This window comes from Ambystoma mexicanum, chromosome 4q (assembly GCF_040938575.1).
Source record: "Ambystoma mexicanum isolate Mex_15411 chromosome 4q, UKY_AmexF1_1, whole genome shotgun sequence".
In the NCBI taxonomy this organism is placed as follows: Eukaryota; Metazoa; Chordata; class Amphibia; order Caudata; family Ambystomatidae; genus Ambystoma; species Ambystoma mexicanum.
In genome coordinates, this window is record NC_090928.1 from 652,557,786 (window position 1) to 652,574,811 (window position 17,026).

General features: G+C 47.9%; 1 protein-coding gene across 1 annotated transcript in view; it reads left to right on the forward strand.

The window, feature by feature from the left end:
- ERLEC1 (endoplasmic reticulum lectin 1) overlaps positions 1–17,026 on the forward strand; it is a 1,019,547-nt gene that overhangs the window by 328,768 nt on the left and 673,753 nt on the right. Inside the window, exon 6 of the mRNA XM_069608229.1 lies at positions 2,723–2,769. Coding sequence (XP_069464330.1) covers positions 2,723–2,769 — 47 coding nt within the window. The remainder of the gene's footprint in view (positions 1–2,722; positions 2,770–17,026) is intronic.

Below are 17,026 nucleotides of genomic sequence, written 5' to 3' on the forward strand. Positions count from 1 at the left end.
AGTGCCCTCTGTGCAGTAGCTTGAATATTGCAGGGATAGTGTTGTCTTTTTCACCCCTCTGCGCATTTTACCCGTAGCTGGTCGGTTATTTCAATTCCTAGGTCTTCCTCCCATTTCCCCCCTTGCTTGGAACACATCTATTAGTTCACCCCTCCTCAGTTCCCTGTACACCCTGGATATCCTTCCTTTGGTGTTGGTTTCCTGCAGTAGTGCAAAGGGGGTCCAGTCTCAGGATAGATTTTCTCCCCATGTGGGTTTCTTCAGAACTCCCTTTAACTGTAAGTATTCAAAGGGTAAGAGTCCCTTCATTCCTAACCAATCCTCCAGTCTGGCTAGTGACATAAATTCTCCCTCTCCCCATAACTGCCCTGCCCTGGAGAGGCACACTTCATACCACTGTTGGAACCGCAGAGGGTCTGAGATGTGGTTTCGTATTGGTGGCACCCAAATACAGTTAAGGGGAGAGGGCCAGGTTGACAGCAACTGGAGATGTTTTGAGAGATGGCCGGGAAAAAGGATGGAAAGGAGAAGATGATCTTGGTGTCATCGACCAAGAAGAGGTAATAAAATCTGTAGGAGATGTTTACCCAGGGGGTGGTGTGGAGTGCGAAGAGGCGTGGACAAAGCCCTGTGGGACACCCACCTAGAGTGCCATGGGAAGGAGATGTTTGAGTTCCATGTAATTGAGAATGCGCTGCTGCTATAGGTAGGAGGCAACCCAGCAGCTAAGGGCAGAGAGAGGGAGGGATGGTCCAGAGTGTCACAGGCTACAGAGGGGTCAAGTATGATTAAACTACAGACGTGGTGGAAAAGTGGACTAAGGTTGGGAAGATGGTGAGTGCCGTTTCTGTAAAGTGTTACCTTTGGAAGGGGTAGCTAAAAATCCCTTTAAAAGCAACCTGTTCAATAATTTTGAAATGGTGAATGGGTGGTGAGAGGTTGAAAATGGAGAAGTGTGAGGAGGTGATGAGTGCAAGTCCTTTAATTGTTTGATGTCAACGGAGTCAAGATGCACACCAGATTGGTTAGCTGAGTGGAGGTTTGGTAGGAGTTCAGTTGGGAGGTTGGGGTGAAGAGGGAGGGAGTTGTGGAGGAAGTTGTAAAAAGAGACGGGTTGATCTGGTCTTGCATATTGCAAAGGCAAAGTCATCAGCTGATAGAAGAGAAAGCATAGCCTGGGCAGACATTGCGAGAGTGGTGACAAATATGAGATCAATGTAGTAGGATGCATTTGCAGAGTCAAGGCCCGTAGTAAATGATTGTAAGGCGCAAAGGGCGTGTGGAACTGCATAGGACACACACACAGATGTCCTCACTTGTGGGATGGCTTGGGTAATCCATGGTGATGGGCGAGAGGGGGTAAAAGAACAAACAGCATAGTGGTTGTCAAAGGAGGTGGCAAGTGTTTCCTTGAACACTGTGAGGCACTGTTCAGTAGAGTGTGCAAGCAGAGGAGCGAGAGCTTCGTGGTGGGGAGAACCTTTACTTGGTCCAGGTATGAAGACATGGAATTAGGTTTGGATGTCCTCGTGGTAATAAGCACATAGGGGTGGGTACAAGTGTGCAGGGTACATTGCTAGCAGAAGGGGTCCCAGTGCATTTTAATTTATTGACATTTCAGTATGTGATTATAAAACAATAAGATCCTGGAGATTCAAACTACAAAATGATTTGAACATTTTGAAAAGCATGATGGTATTGGGATTTAAAACAGTAAATGGAAGGAATGTTATTCAGCAAAATTAATAACAATTGTAATTGTTCCCAAAAGACATTTTGTATGAAAAAACATACTGCACATTTGGGTATTATTCTTGCTTACTTTGGCAGTTGTTTTATGCTCTTCAATTTCAAGGGCTTGCAGCTGTTGCAATGCAGTAGCTATGGTTTGCAACATAAGTATTTAGAGTACATCAATTGTAGCCGCAGCCATAAATGTCTACTTGGGCCAACCAGACCCCACTCCTAGCATTAGTCTGACTGCACCCATGTTTTACCCAAAATGTCTGGCCACTATATGTGTCTAATGGTTTTGTCCCAACTCTTCATATGTCATCATGCCCTACCCTGTCACTTTAGTGCGCCTCTACCACATTGCCACTTAACTTTGACTGAATGATTTTGCCCCAGATCTCATTAACATGAACAATTATTCCACAGCCACCTTACTACATTACCTTCATTTAGGGCAGGTTTTTTGGAAGGCTCTATTTGTGTACCTCTGCACATATTAGTTGAGTAAAAATGCTCTAAATATTATTATGGCAAGGACAGCATGAGACCAGGAGCAAGTAGAAACCCATAATAAATCATGTGGTAGACCATTTTAAAGTGTATTAACTGGGAGCCAGTCTAACATTTAAGGTAACCAACTGGTGACTAACTGGGCCTTTTTCTTTAATAGTTGTGGTGTGCAAAATTGTCATTTATAAAGTAAAAAAGCAAGACACAATATTACTAGTTGGGGGATGTGTAAATCTTGAATTATACTCCCTGGATTTTGGCAGGGAAATAGGTGTCATTTAAAAAAATGCTTTCCTCCCAAAAAACATGTTTTTTGTTACATTATTCTGACCTGAATTGCTTTCAATAAAATCTGTGGAATTAAAAAATGTAATGTAGCAGAAAAGCCATTTTGAAGGTGATGGTGGCAGTGTTGTGAACTACTGTCTTGTATGAAATTAACCATTTATATGCAAATATTTCTTCATATTCTCTCTAGATGCTAAGCAAGAAATAACCGAAAAGAAGACTGAACGAATAAAGCAGGCAAGTATTGCGATCCTGGCACTGATGGCACCTACCAGAGTGCATGCAAGAGAAGTCAATAAGTGAAAAAGTAGATGACTGTCCATGTGTATGGCTGTATATCTCTAGAAATTACAGAATCTGAACAGCAGTAAAGTGCCTAGGTTGGCTCCATTGTCACAGTTTGTGTTATGTCCATTAATGAATACATTGAAATAAATATTGTAGAGATTGCATGTGCTCCGGCAAAACATCCCATTTGTAGGGAGGAATGCTGTTGAATGCACCAGTAAAAAGCACTACCTCCAGTATTGTTTTGTCTGCAGGTGATCATATTGGAGAACTCTTCACACAAAGCATAGCACATATGTGCAGCTGCCGCATTTTCCCTCCAAAGTGCCAACCCTTGCTGTTGTCCACTGGGTCCCAGGCTCTGCTTATGATTCCTATGTCATGATTAAATGACAAGCTTCAAGCTATTCTGCTGTAGTAATTTGCAATTCTCTGGCGCTGTCTAGCATTGCCTTCATTTTTACTGCTTTGAGCTTGAATACCTTGACTGCATGCTTTGTGGATCAATTGCCATTTAGCCCATTCTCCAGCTGCCCTTTAATTTTGGTGCACCTCTTGACAGGATCTCTGGGATTTCACTGCTTGCAGGCTGAAAAGAAAGGTGAATCCTCGTGTCTGGATAAAGCATTGTTTTGTCAAGGTTTTATCTGGACTTTTCTGTCCAAGAAAAGAGATCTGGTTTGATATTGTCAGTACCGAATTCCTTTCTTGAATACAGGGCAACATGAAGTTGTGTCCCATGCTCAACATCAGGCTTCACTCTGAGGTGCTACACAAGTTTAAACCAACTGCAGTTGGCCTTGTGAGGCCAATCCTGATTTTTCCAAAATTCGAATAAATCTATCAGTGCTCAAATCTAAGGTGTTGAAGCAGCTTAGCCTGGAACTTCTCTCTGGAGTATCAAGTAACCGGTCTAACATCCAATGGAATTCCTTGGTGCTGTTGTAGCTTAGAGACTTGATGGGATTACCACTGCAGCTCGTCTGTGCTGGTTGCAGCACAAATCCTACATGTCTGAGAACTCAAAATAGGAGACCTGCTACTTGCATAGGGTATGCCACAAGAGCGGCATCTACCGGATTGGCATTTGCCCTCTTGGCAAGGTGTTGAGGGCTAAATTAGAGCATGTTCTATGCATGAGCAGTCGCAAGTGTCTGGTGGCCCCTATCGAATTAACACTTCATTAGCAGTAAGGAAAAGAAGGATTATTTTCAGGGATGAAATGAGGGCATGGGATTTGGTCCTTGTGAATGGTAATATGGGTGGAGATGTACCACCACAATTTACAATGCCTAATGCTTATTCTAATTCAACCTTGGACTATATTTTTCTATCAAGACTTATATTTCCTATGTTGTTATTTTGAGGTCTTGGACCGTCCATTGAGTGACCATTGTTTGTTATCATTAGATTTGGACATAGATGCACAGTGTTCTGCTGAGATAAACTGCTCAGATAAACTTGAAGAAACCATGCTAAACCCTTTAATCATGCAATATTAGTTGCATTTTTTTAAGAGAAAGACCTGCTCATGAGTCCTTTTGTATTATGACCAAGCAGTCCAAAGGTTGTTGAAAACGTGACTACCTCAAAATAGTTGTCAGTTGTCTTCAAAGAATGGTCCTTACAATCACACTTTTGTTTATATGGTTTTGAGGAAAAACGGGAACTGCAAAACGAGAAAAGCAGCTTAAAGAGAAACTATCCAAATTCCTTGAACCAAACGTACACTAATTGGCTAACGGGCCATAATGCCTGTATGTACACAGCAGATGCGGAAGCAATGCTCAAAAGTTTATCCAAACGAGAGATGGCCTGGTTTTGGTGATTTAAGGCCCCTGGTACACAAGCATTCCTTAGACTCCAACCAATTCAGGCAAATGTCTGAGAAGATCATTTCTCTAAGCTCTATTCTTTGGTTGGGGTTAACTATTTCAAATTGAATAATGGACAGAAACGATCAGATGGTCTCCAGATTGACCTAATCTCTATACAGCAGTGCATCACTAAAAGCACATTTTCTAATCCCCTGGGCACTTATGGGTTGGCGAATGCCACACTCAAATCTAATGTACAACTGTGGTCTGCAATGTTGTGAGGTCTTTTTAATAACATTCTGTCGTTGAATTCCTTGCCATCGTCTTGGAACGGTGCTATAATCGTACTGATTTACAAACGTGGTGACAGAATGCTTCCTAGTAATTACCGCCAGGTATAGACTATCGGGTAAAACATTTGGCAGCCTGATATTACAAGAGTTCCAAAATTGGGCCAAATCATCGAAATGCTTGTATGTTTGTCAATCAGATTTGAGACGGGGAGCTGGAACTACATTAAACTGCTTAGTGTAAGGGGGCGCTGTTGAGCGCTGAACAAGATGGCCGCCTGAGCGTTCCTCTCCGTGTCAGGCAGATCTTATGATCCTTCGTTTGGCACCTTCCTGCCTGGTACTCTGCCCTGGAGGGCACAACTCTGATTATTGAAGAAATTGGGCACCATCTGCCCCGATCCCGATCGAAATCGGAGCCGGGAGTCCTGAGATCTGAACGTCTCTCTCCCCTCCCCCATCGGCGCTGCGGCATCGCGCCAACATCGAGCCTGACGGGGAGACTTGCCGAGCCTTTCTCGCCCGCATCTGCTGTTGCTTGTCCAACGGGGGTGGGCCCGTCGGAGACGCGGCCCCGTACCCACTACTGGACCACCCCCGGCTGCTGTGGGGTGCCGCGGCTGCACCCGTCGCGGCTGTGCGACCTCCTGGAACCCCCTGTTCGCGTGGGAGAGGGCCTGCCGGAGGCTTCGTGGACCCGACCCCCCTCACCTGCTTCTGCTGTCCCGTGTCCCGCGGGGGCGGGCCCCTGGAAGCTGCGGCCCCCGCCCCCGCTCCTGCTCTCTTCGACCATCTCCCGCTGCTGCGGGGGGGCCGCGGCTGCGGCCGCTGCGGCTCTGGGACTCGGCACCACGTTCAGGGACTCCTACAGAGTCGCCGTGTCCTGGCCGTGCCGGTGGGCCCTCCGGAGGCTGCGTGGGGCTGAGGCGCGCCACAGGTCACCAGATGCCGTGCCCCCCGGCCGGCCCTGCCGGTGTACACCCAGAGTTATCGGGGAACGTGGTGGTGGGGTGCCCCTCGCCTTCCCCCCCCATCCCCCCACCCCTGCTGGACTCTGGGATCTGACACTTGGCACACTTGCCCCCCCCCCCCCTGGAGTGCCCCTCCACCATCACCTGCTTGCCTCGTCGGGGGCGCCCTGGACCTCACTTGCCTCTAGATCGCCGTCTCCTGAGCGGTCCCAGGCCTGCTGGATCACATGGGACCTGCCAACCAGTGCGCCCTAGGACTTCAGGTGCAGGCTCGCAGGGGGGACTAAGGTACGTCAAGGGGGGGTACTGCTGCGCGCCCCCCCCTGTCTGGTTTCGTGACCCTGGGGCAAACATCGAACACTGTTCTTCCCCCGGGCCCGCTGTGCCTGTACTCCCATAAGCACCAACTTTTTCGGTGTGCACCCCTGCTTGGTGGTTCTCCCTCCACTCATTTGTTCTACTGGGGGCACCCCTGGGCCTTGCTGGTCATCCATATCCCCACCCTTGGGGGTCTACTATCCCCGGGGGGGACCGCAACGTTCTCGGAGCTACCACTCTACACAGGCTCTGCCTTTCACCTAGGTCCTGCCTCGCACCGCTGCTCCCGGGGCTGTGTCCGGCCCGCCCCTGCTGGGTCAAGCATACCTGAACCCCTACATCCCCGGCGACGACCGGGCGGCATCGTTCACACTCCTGGGGTCTCCTGCTCTTGTGCTCCCCTGGCATCGCCCCCCAGGCCCTCCCTGGGCTAACTAAACTTCTAAGCTTCTACAATCTGTACCGGCAGCCGCAACATTTCCACTTGTTGATCCATAGCCTCTGGCTCCTTCGGGCTACCCCCGGTCCCATACCACACTTCTATATACTGTGCCGCGTGGTGCCTGGTCCGCGTTCCCCCTGCCTTTCTCCTTGGGCTGTTGGGCCCCCCTCACCCCGCCCGACCTTCAACACTGCCAGGAGGACCAAGGGGGGCGCGAGGAAACATGTTTGCGAGGGCGGCGGTGAGTTCGCCGGAGGAGCCCGCTGGGCAGGCCCCTGCCGCTTCATCTGATACAACCCCGGTCTCCCAAAACATGATGGACTTTATCCGGGAGGACTTCACCGCACTCCACTCAAAATTAGATGATATGAACGGCACTATATCCTCTATTAAAGCCCACATCGAGAGAACGGATAGCCGAGTGTCGGAGGTCGAGACACGGGTCGGCTCCGCTGAGGACGCACTGGGTGCCCTGCGCTCTGACGTTGCCGCTCTCTCCGGCCGAGTCCTTGAGGTGGAAAAGAAGAATGAAGACTTTGAATCCCGATCAAGGCGTAACAATCTCTGCATTATTGGGGTTCCCGAGAACGAAATCCATGAGCCGATGGAGGATTTTGTTGAGCATACATTGCTGTTGCTCCTGGATTCACCCAAGCTTTCCTCTCACTTTGCTATTGAGCGGGCACACCGCGCCCTGACGGCTAAACCTAAGCCCGGGGCTCCACCTCGGCCCATCATAGCCCGAGTGTTGAACTACCGTGACCGTGACGCCCTCCTCAGGGCCGCAAGGCTCAAGGGTGAGCTATCACTGGGTGTCGCGAGAATTCATCTTTACCCGGACCTTTCAACAGCCGTCCAACGTGAACGCAAGAATTTCCAAGTGGTGAAGCGAAGATTGCGAGACCACTCAATCAAATACGCTGTGCTCTACCCCGACAAACTTCGCATAGAACATGCTAACCAGGTGTTTTTCTTCACGATCCCAGAGGAGGCCTCCAAATTCACTGACGAACATTTCCCTGGCTGATCCCCCTCCTTCGACCACGGCTCTACAGTTACCCTTTTGTGCCCGACGGGGAGAGGCCAGGCCCGGCCGCCCCCCTGCTTCGGGACCACACTGATCCTCTATTCCGTAATCTGTTTGTTCTGCTCATTTTACAAATATGTGCCATACCACCATGTGCAAAAACTTTGCCCTAGTTACTGGTAACTCTATTGTGGGCACCTCTTGTTCTACTGGATCTGCCGTAGCCCGGAGCGACGCGGCCAGTCTGGCCTACAGGCCCCCAGGCGCTGATGCCTCTAGTTTGGTTTTGGTTGAGGGGGGTTGGGATTGTCATCCCTCTGTTTGGGGGAGGGATGTGGGTGGGGGTGGGACATGTTTGGGGTTATGTTATTAAAAAGTTAGAGCTGGCAGCAAGGGCGGACCGCGTAGTGGCACTCAGGTATGGTTGCCGCGGAACTAACCCACTGGTTATTGCCATTTTCTCTTATTCAAACGCCACTGCATCTGTGACCGAGAGTGACTTGATCTTCATGAGCTGGAATGTACGGGCGTTGGGCAATTATAAAAAGATGAGACCGCTCCATTTGCAGGCCGAGCGCCCTGGGTCCAAGATTCTCTTTCTTCAAGAGACACATGCCCGCACGGAACAGTGCATGCGATTTGCCAAAACCTGGGGCCCCCACAGATTTTTCACCGATTTCTCTACTCAGAGCCGCGGGGTTATGACCCTCATTCACAAGAGTCTCAAGTTCACCCTTATTTCCTCACAGATTGACCCCCAAGGCAGGTATGTTCTGCTTCATGCCACACTCCAGAACAAGGAAGTGGTTCTGCTGAATATCTATGGCCCTAATTTAGATGACCCGGAGTTTTATGTACGGATCACGTCCCTCCTCGATGGCTTCCCCCTTGTCCCCATCCTCTGGGGTGGTGATTTCAACACAATCTTCGATGTAACCCTCGATAGATCTGGCACCAAGCCCCGTCATCTCTCCAGGGCAGCTTATGCGGCCCTATCATCCTTACCACGCCTGGCCATGGTAGACGCATGGAGGTTCTTTTACCCGGATTCCCGCATTTACTCTTTCTACTCCTCAGTTCACGACTCCTATTCCCAAATCGTAAGGTGGGTGATCTCCAACGTACTGGTTAAGAACGTTATACAATTAATGATTCTCCCCAGAACCCTGTCTGACCATTCTCCAGTTACGATTACCGTAGGTTGGGGCCCGGACCCCGGCCGGACTCGCTGCTGGAGGATGAAGCCCCTTTCCCTACTGGACCCTGAGTTCTGCTCCGAGCTCGAGGAGTCTATCAAAGAGTTCTTTGGGTTTAACACGGGCTCGGTAACATCTCAGGCCACTCTCTGGGAGTCCTTCAAGGTATATATTAGAGGGAACTGCGCTGTCCAAGGAGAATGGGGTCCTTAAATCGATCCGGAGAGATCTTGCCGCAAGCGAATCCAAACTATCGACCCTGGAAGCTACATGCTCACTTCACTCTACCCCGGGTAACCTAGCGGACATCGGGGTGGAGCTAGATACGTTTCGATCCCTCGCTGAACGCGAACAAAGGTTTTTGGACAATCCCGGTATTGCGAGGAGATACGGGGAGGGTGAACGCCCTGGCCGATTTCTGGCGAGACTGATCCGACACGAGTCGGGGTCCCCACACATACTGGGGATCGAGAGGCCCAACGGCTCCATGGCTGTCTCCTCACAGGATATCAATGCGGAATTTTTCACTTTTTATGCAACCCTATATTCTAACTCAGATGAGGTCTCGATGGCGGAGATCGACTCCTTTCTCGATGCCCTTCCTTTGTCGACTCGTATCTCCGGAGATCGCTGGTTCCCTTGACTCCCCACTCACGCTAGAGGAGCTCTCAGAGGCTATCGACTCCTTATCCTCGGGGAGAGCCCCCGGCTCGGACGGTATCCGAGTCGAATTTTATAAGCGTTACAAGCCACTGCTGCTCCCCCACTTGCTGGCTCTATGGGAGGAGTCGGTGGAGGCTGGTGTATTTCCCCCTTCACTCCGTGAGGCCACAATTACAGTATTTCTTAAATCCGGCAAACCCCCCTCGCAATGTGGCTCATATCGCCCGCTATCACTTATAAATTGTGATGTCAAAATATACGCAAAGGCTCTGGCGCTCCGACTAGCTCCCCTTTTACCATCCATCGTTCATCCGGATCAAGCGGGCTTCTTCCCAGGTCGCTCTGCTTCCCTGAACCTGAGGCGTCTATTCAACATAATTAACAGAATCAGCCCCGAGACAAGCGCTGTGGCGGCCGCACTCGACATGCAAAAAGCATTCGACTCAGTTTCATGGCGTTATCTGTGGCGGGTTCTCGAGTGCTGCAAATTTGGTCCCTCTTTTCTCTCCTGGATTAGATTGCTTTACTCAACCCCTGTGGCCAGGGTCCGCACCGATGACCATTGCTCCCCTCTCTTTGAGATCGCCAGGGGGACTAGACAGGGGTGCCCCTTCTCTCCTTTGATCTTTGCGATAGCGATAGAGCCGTTCGCTGATATGCTCCGCCAATTTCATGCTCACAGAGGCCTCCGCACTGCGGGCCAGGCGGACATAATGTCCCTATATGCGGATGACGCATTACTGTTCATACGCTCCCCCTCCACCAACCTACCCCCGATACTGGACGACATCATTCAGTTTGGTCGGATCTCGGGCCTTAAGGTGAATTGCTCGAAATCCATTCTCTTCCCACTCACGGAATGCACCCTCCCCCCTCCTGACACACTGGGATTCACATGGGCTCAATCCACGTTCACCTACCTGGGGATAGCGGTAACACGCCAGCAGTCACTGACCTTCAAGGAGAACTATCAAAAGTATCTCACATATCTTGCGGCCAAAGTCCTAGTCTGGGACAGGCTCCCGATATCCCTCGCGGGTAGAATAGGGCTACTGAAGATGGTGGTGTTGCCTCAGTTACTTTACAGGTTTACCAATGTACCCTTGTGGCCAGGCCGGAGCTTCTTCCGTGATTTGACCCGCACAGTTAACTCCTTTCTTTGGCACTCGGGAGCGGTCCGTCTCAAAATCGAGACCTTGTCTACCCCTATGACCAACTGAGGCTTTGGCGCCCCGGACTTCCTTAAATATTGGCTGGTATCCCAGATACAATATACGTCCTCCTGGTTCAACACGACGGACCCCCCTCCACATGTCCGACTCGAGAAGCTGGCGGTCTGTGACCGCGACATTCGCTGTTTGGTGATCCAACCCGCTCCCCTGGCACTGGCCTCACAGAGCCCGGTCGTCTGTACATCCCTTGCACTGGCGAGAACTTGGAGACTGACCGGGACTGCTTACGCCTTCCATGGTAACCTCCCTCTTTGGAACTTTTTCCCGGGGGCCCCACGGGTGTCGTCACTTACGGTCAGCCGCTGGGCTGAAGCGGGTTATGAGCTGCTGTGGGATGTGTTTGATCAGGGTATATTTGTCGGATGGTCTGATCTCCCACTGCCCTTGAGGAGCGGTCGGAGTGTATGGCTCCAATATTCGTCTCTCCGCAGGACCCTTAAGCGCAACTACCAAATGTTCCCCGCATTGCCACCGGATGACCCTGCCATCGAGGAACTTACCTCCCCCTCGCCCATGAGAGGCAAAATCTCCAGGCTTTACACGATGCTGCAGTCCAGATCTGTCCCAGAATTTGCTAAACTAAAGCGTACTTGGGAGGTGGACCTGGGTGTTGAAATGTCGGATGAGCGATGGGCACACTTATGCGAGCGCACACACCGAGTGTCCCTCAACTCCCGCTTTAAACTTATCCAATTCAAAGTGTTACATAGGTTCCACTACACCCCGATCAGACTGCACCGCATGTCCAGTGATCATCCCTCTGGCTGCCCTAGATGTGGTCAAGACGATGCCGACTACATCCACATGATTTGGTCCTGCCCCCGCCTTTCACAGTTTTGGGCGGCAGTTTGCTCGACGGTCTCTGCTGTGCTCGATCATCCCATTGATCCTTCTCCGGCGCTATGCCTCTTCCATGACCTCCCTGGCCTTTCCCGTAATTCCAAAAAACTAGCTGGCCTCTGCATGCTTCTTGCGGTACGATCAATCCTGCTCTGTTGGCTTCGCCCCTCACCTCCCACCCATGCCCGATGGCTAAGGGCTGTCACGTGGGCCTCGGACACCGAGGAAACCTGGGCCCACATACAATCTACTCACTCCAGGCCTAGGAACATCTGGCTCAGGTTCCGTTCATACATGTCTGATCTCAACACGACACTAGACGCTTCACCCCTGCCAGCTTCCCCCCACCAGCTCGGGTCCTCACCCCTTGCATAGCTCTCCCCCACTCCTCCTATTCCATAAATGTGCCCATTAATTGTGTTACGTTGTGAAGCTACCTTTGAATGCCTATATTGTGTACACTGTATTCACATTGTAAATGCCTAGTGCTGTTCGCCTGTGTTTTGCTGCCACGCTGAATAATAAAAAGAAGTTTAAAAAAAAAAAACAGCTTAGTGTTACATTTGCTACAAACTCAGTGTAAACATGAAAAGGGAGTCATATACTGTGCCTTTTTAGGTATCACCCAAGCATTTGATTGTGTAAATAGAGCAATGTTATTGGAAAAATTGGGCTGTCCAATAGGGCTCCTTAATATCCTAATTGCTCTTAATTGTAACACTAACCTAAAGGTAAGATTCAATCAAGCCCGTACTACAACCAAATGGATACTGACACAACGGGGATTACGCCACGGTTGCATATTAACACCTTTCTTATTTAATATTTGCACCTTTCTTATTTAATATTTATATGAAACTTGGTGAAATTTTCAAAAAGATAATCACAAAACCCCCTAAATTAGGGAAAACACAAATCAAATATTTGGCATATGGCGATGATATTGTCCTCTGCGACCTGATAGTGATAGTGCTTCAGTGGGCCCTAACAGCGATTAATGTCTTTTCCTTGGAACTAGATCTTAAAGCTAAAGTAACGAGAAAAAAATATTCTGGCCCTAAATTATTCCAAAAGAAGGCAATTAAGTTTTTACTGGTCTCTTGACCGGGCTTGTTTGGAAATAGTCCCAAGCTTCAAATATCTTGGCATTAACTTCCACGCAATAAGGACGGAATCTTTGGATTCAAACACTAGAAGAACATCCACTACCAGTGCTGCCAAATTTTGCCTTGCAGATAAAAAAATGTCGTTTTTTCTGCAAAACCCTATTTTAAGATAATTACCATAAATACAAATAGTTCCATGTATCCTTTGTGGTGGAAAAACTGGGTTTATGTCTTTAAATTGGCATAAACTGGAGGCCTTACTGTGGAGAAAAGCATTAAACCTACTCCAGAGAGTTCCTTTCACAATCCTAAGGCATGAATTTAGTTAACCATCGCTCTGTGCACGAGTAAACTGGAACATTTTGCAATTGCTGAGGAACATTTTAATTCCACTTGAAAATACTCCATTTACACATTTTTCATCTGGCAGTTAGTGAGGGTGCATGTAAAGTATTATCTATATGGAAGCAACAAGCTGCCTTGATCTTAACCAACATCGACTTGACTGTTGCAGATCTGACGCTGAATCCAGACCGAGTTCAAAAGAAAATGTATTAGCGGGACTGGATTGAGAATCGGGCGGGGGCTATGAATTATTCCTTATTTTGTTATTTGAAATGGGAGATTAGATCTTTTAACATTTTACCAGCTTATATTTTTTAAAAAACACTCCTCAAAATTGCATAGAAATGAAATTATGACATTCAAACTAAATCTTTTACCTATCAGAGAGGTAATGGGAGCTTGGGAAAACCTACCTAGAAACCAGAGTTTATGTAGGCATTGTGGGTCTGTAGTGGAAACACTCAGACACTTGGATATTGAATGTAATGAACTTCAGATGATACGCTTTGAAATGTTTGGACATTTTGTGTGTCATGGACATTTTTTTTTCAAATACTGATCTTTTTTGGTCTAGAATTAACTATTGTTTCAAGTATTTTTATGTAAGGTTTTAGCATAAGGTTGAATACTTTAAAAACACCTAAAAAAATAATAGTCTAGTGGCCTCTATATCCTTGTCCCTTTGCTTGACTTGGTAGCTCAGATTGTCACTGATTATGAATGTGACCTTTCGTCTAGCTTCAGTTGACTTGAGAATGGACTGATGCCTTGCCCCAAACGGTATCCGTAGAAAAAAACGAATCGGATATTTATTCGAATTTCGGCTGAACGACAATTTCAAACACCCAGAATATTTCAAACAAATATTAAATTCGGGGCCATTATAGTGAACAGGGGGTGCAGGGGTGTACCCAGCTCTCGAAAAAATGACGTTTAAAAAGGACTGCATGCATGTAAGTGAAGGGAACAGGCATTGCAGAGGGATGGAGGAGTCAGCACCACGCAGCGAAGTGTGCCGCCAAAAGGTAAGTAAGGCAGTGGGGGAATGAGCAGATGCCAGAAAAGTCAGCAGGAGGAATCTAACTCAAATCATTTTCGTTAAAATAACGTTTTTTCTCCCTCAGACATTTATCATTCGATTATTTGATGGACCTCTGCTCCAAACATTGAGACTTGACACCGAACCTCATCTTCTGTCATTTTTGAAGAGGGCTTTGTGTTTGTGTCTTTTTTTGGCCTGTACGTTGGTGTATTAACAGGTATTCCTGTGAATATGCCTGGTACAGGCCTCTCCTTCGAAACGTGTACAGAAATCCTCCAGGGTAGGTAGGCATCACTCCACTCTAAGGTGTGAACACCAAGTGCCTACTTCAACAATAGTACCTAATCAAGAAACTGCCCTTATTTCAACACTTGGGAGAGGCAGACACTCCTTTAGGTAATGCCTCAGACTGGTTTGTTGCCTATCCACATGTACTGCTTGCACGCACTGGGCAGATCCAAAGCTTATGTTGGAGAGGAGCCCAATATCCAACAGTTTTGACATATCCACCCTCCAAATGAGGGTCAGCTGTGGGTAACCATTCCAAAGTTTAACCTTGAATATCATGAAGCCCTACTTAAAAAAAAAAAAATCCTCTTCAAGCTGGTTTGTGCCACTTCCTTGCCTGGTCTTATGTCTTCGTCCTCTTTGGCCTGCTACTCTGCTAGCATCTACATCATGACGTGCCCTTGTTCCCCACCCACCACCGTGATATAAGGTCATTCAAATCCAGATCAGTGGTTTTGACTTCAAAATGAAGGACTTGACTGTCTTAATAGGGCTAAAGGAAAGGGTCTGCTTTTCACCTGAATTGGGGGTGCTTCACACCCGTTTCAGATATTGGCCAGGATATTGATACATATGCAGTGTGACGTGTTCAAAGTGATTGGTGTTTGAGATGCACAAAGCTCACGTTTCTTTTGGGGGTCAATAAGTAATTGAAATGTGTTGTATTTTCATGGAGCTGGTTGCTCAGTACATTATGGCCTTGACTACAAATGCAAAAATCATTCTTCCCCTGCCTCTTCTTCATAGGACTAGGTAGCAAAATGTGTTTGGGAGGAAGGAATTAGAAAGGTTTACTAAAGCCTTTTCCACATAAAACAGGCAATTAGTGATACTATGCTTGCTTCCATTCTTTTTCCAAAATGTTCCTCAGTACATTACATCCCACACCTCTCCTTCCTTACTGCCCCTGTGCTCATCCTAGTGCGGTCACATCAGCCAATTCTCCTTGATTCTGTAGACGTCCAAGCTTGTGTTAATGAAGGAAACCACATCCGTTTGTGTTTAGCTCTGCAGTGAAGCTTGTGAACACAGCAGCTGGGGTAAGGTGCTTGTAACCTGGCTGTGGTCCTAAATCCTCACTTCAGAGGCCTAAGAAAAAAGTGGCTGGGATGGATTACCTGTTTCCAGATGGAACAGGTGTTTAAGGTTTTCATTTCTGTTTAGTCGTTTTACTCAGTACTAGAAACCGACTGCTTGCTCTGGTAGTTTGGAAGCATGCCACTTACGCTGGACATACCATCTGGCTGCGTATTGCTGCTTTGGAAGGCTATCACAGGTCATCTGTAGCATGTGTGTGTTCAGTCGAGTCTTGAGGCCCCTTCTCCATTTTATTTCTTCTACCAACTTCCAACTCGACCATCCAATAATCCTCTCAAGTCTAATAGCTCCCCAATCTAATATCTTTAAAACCTTTTCCCCCATTCAGGTGGAATCTGAGCTTCTACTGCCACTGAATTGAGAGGCTGTGTAGCCTATTTGTCCTCCATCGGTTCAATCTTTTCTTGCTCAGTCTAATACATTGGTCACAATGGCATTTAGAAGCATCCATGTAACTGCTTGAGGGCGTCAATGATTTTGCGCCCCCCCTTACATGCTTGGTCATCAATTGTACCCCATACTGGATATCCTCATGGAAAGAGAAGCCTTTCCACAACAGGCCTTGTTTTTTAAAATCTGTTTAGTGCCAGAGCTACTTTTGGAGTAGCGCTTATCGGTCTATAGCACAACGATGTTCCCCATACGCTGCTGCTTAGTTTTCATTATGATACCCTGGTAACAGATTTACGGGGTATCCTTCCGCCATACAAAGTTTAGAAATATAACCATCTTAATACCACTTCAATTAAAATCCCTATATTGGTGGTTCCAAAGGGCCCTGGGCTTCATGAGCTCTTGAGCAGACTGTACTTCTTGCATGCATCAGGATACACAAGAGCCGAATGCAGGGCTCTTCTCATTGGAACCAAAAGTTTGATTTGCAGTTTTCATAGGAGTGTTAACATCATAACCACTATCTTGGTTTAAGTTCCACTGTCTGTCAGGGTTGCAGGTCTGTGAGGTCAAATCTGTACCACTCATGAAATGCCCCGCTTTTACTTTTTTCCCTTGCCGTTTACTTTTTTGCTCATCATGGATGCAAATCTGTAATGTGCCCCTGAGAGACCTTAGGCCTCTTGGGTTAGTGTCCCCCCAAGGCACCCTGTTGCCGGTCTGTGTAACCATGCTGCATGTATAGTTGCATGGGCTTCACTGATTGGTGGCAGCCTACGGTGTATGTGTAGCTTTAATTGGGCATAGTCTGCTGTATCCCAGTGATTTTCCCTTCCGGAACTAGTGTTCAAAAGCCAGTTCTGACTCCCGAAATCTATGCTTTGTTTTCGTGAGCTAGTGAGTGGGCTACAGATGTGGCTGTGGGGGGGTATGGTCACTGCCTACCTATGAAAGCGAGGGCTACAGTGGTCAAAACCAGATATGGCTGGTTGAGTAAATGGGTGTCTGCAATCATGGTGAAATCCACTTCTGAGGGTGCCCATGAAAAAGCCTTTGAAAGCTTGCATGTGTCAGCACATCCAGTGATTGGGTGGCTGCTAAATGTTTTATTAGATGCCCCTTTCAATTGGAAGCAAAG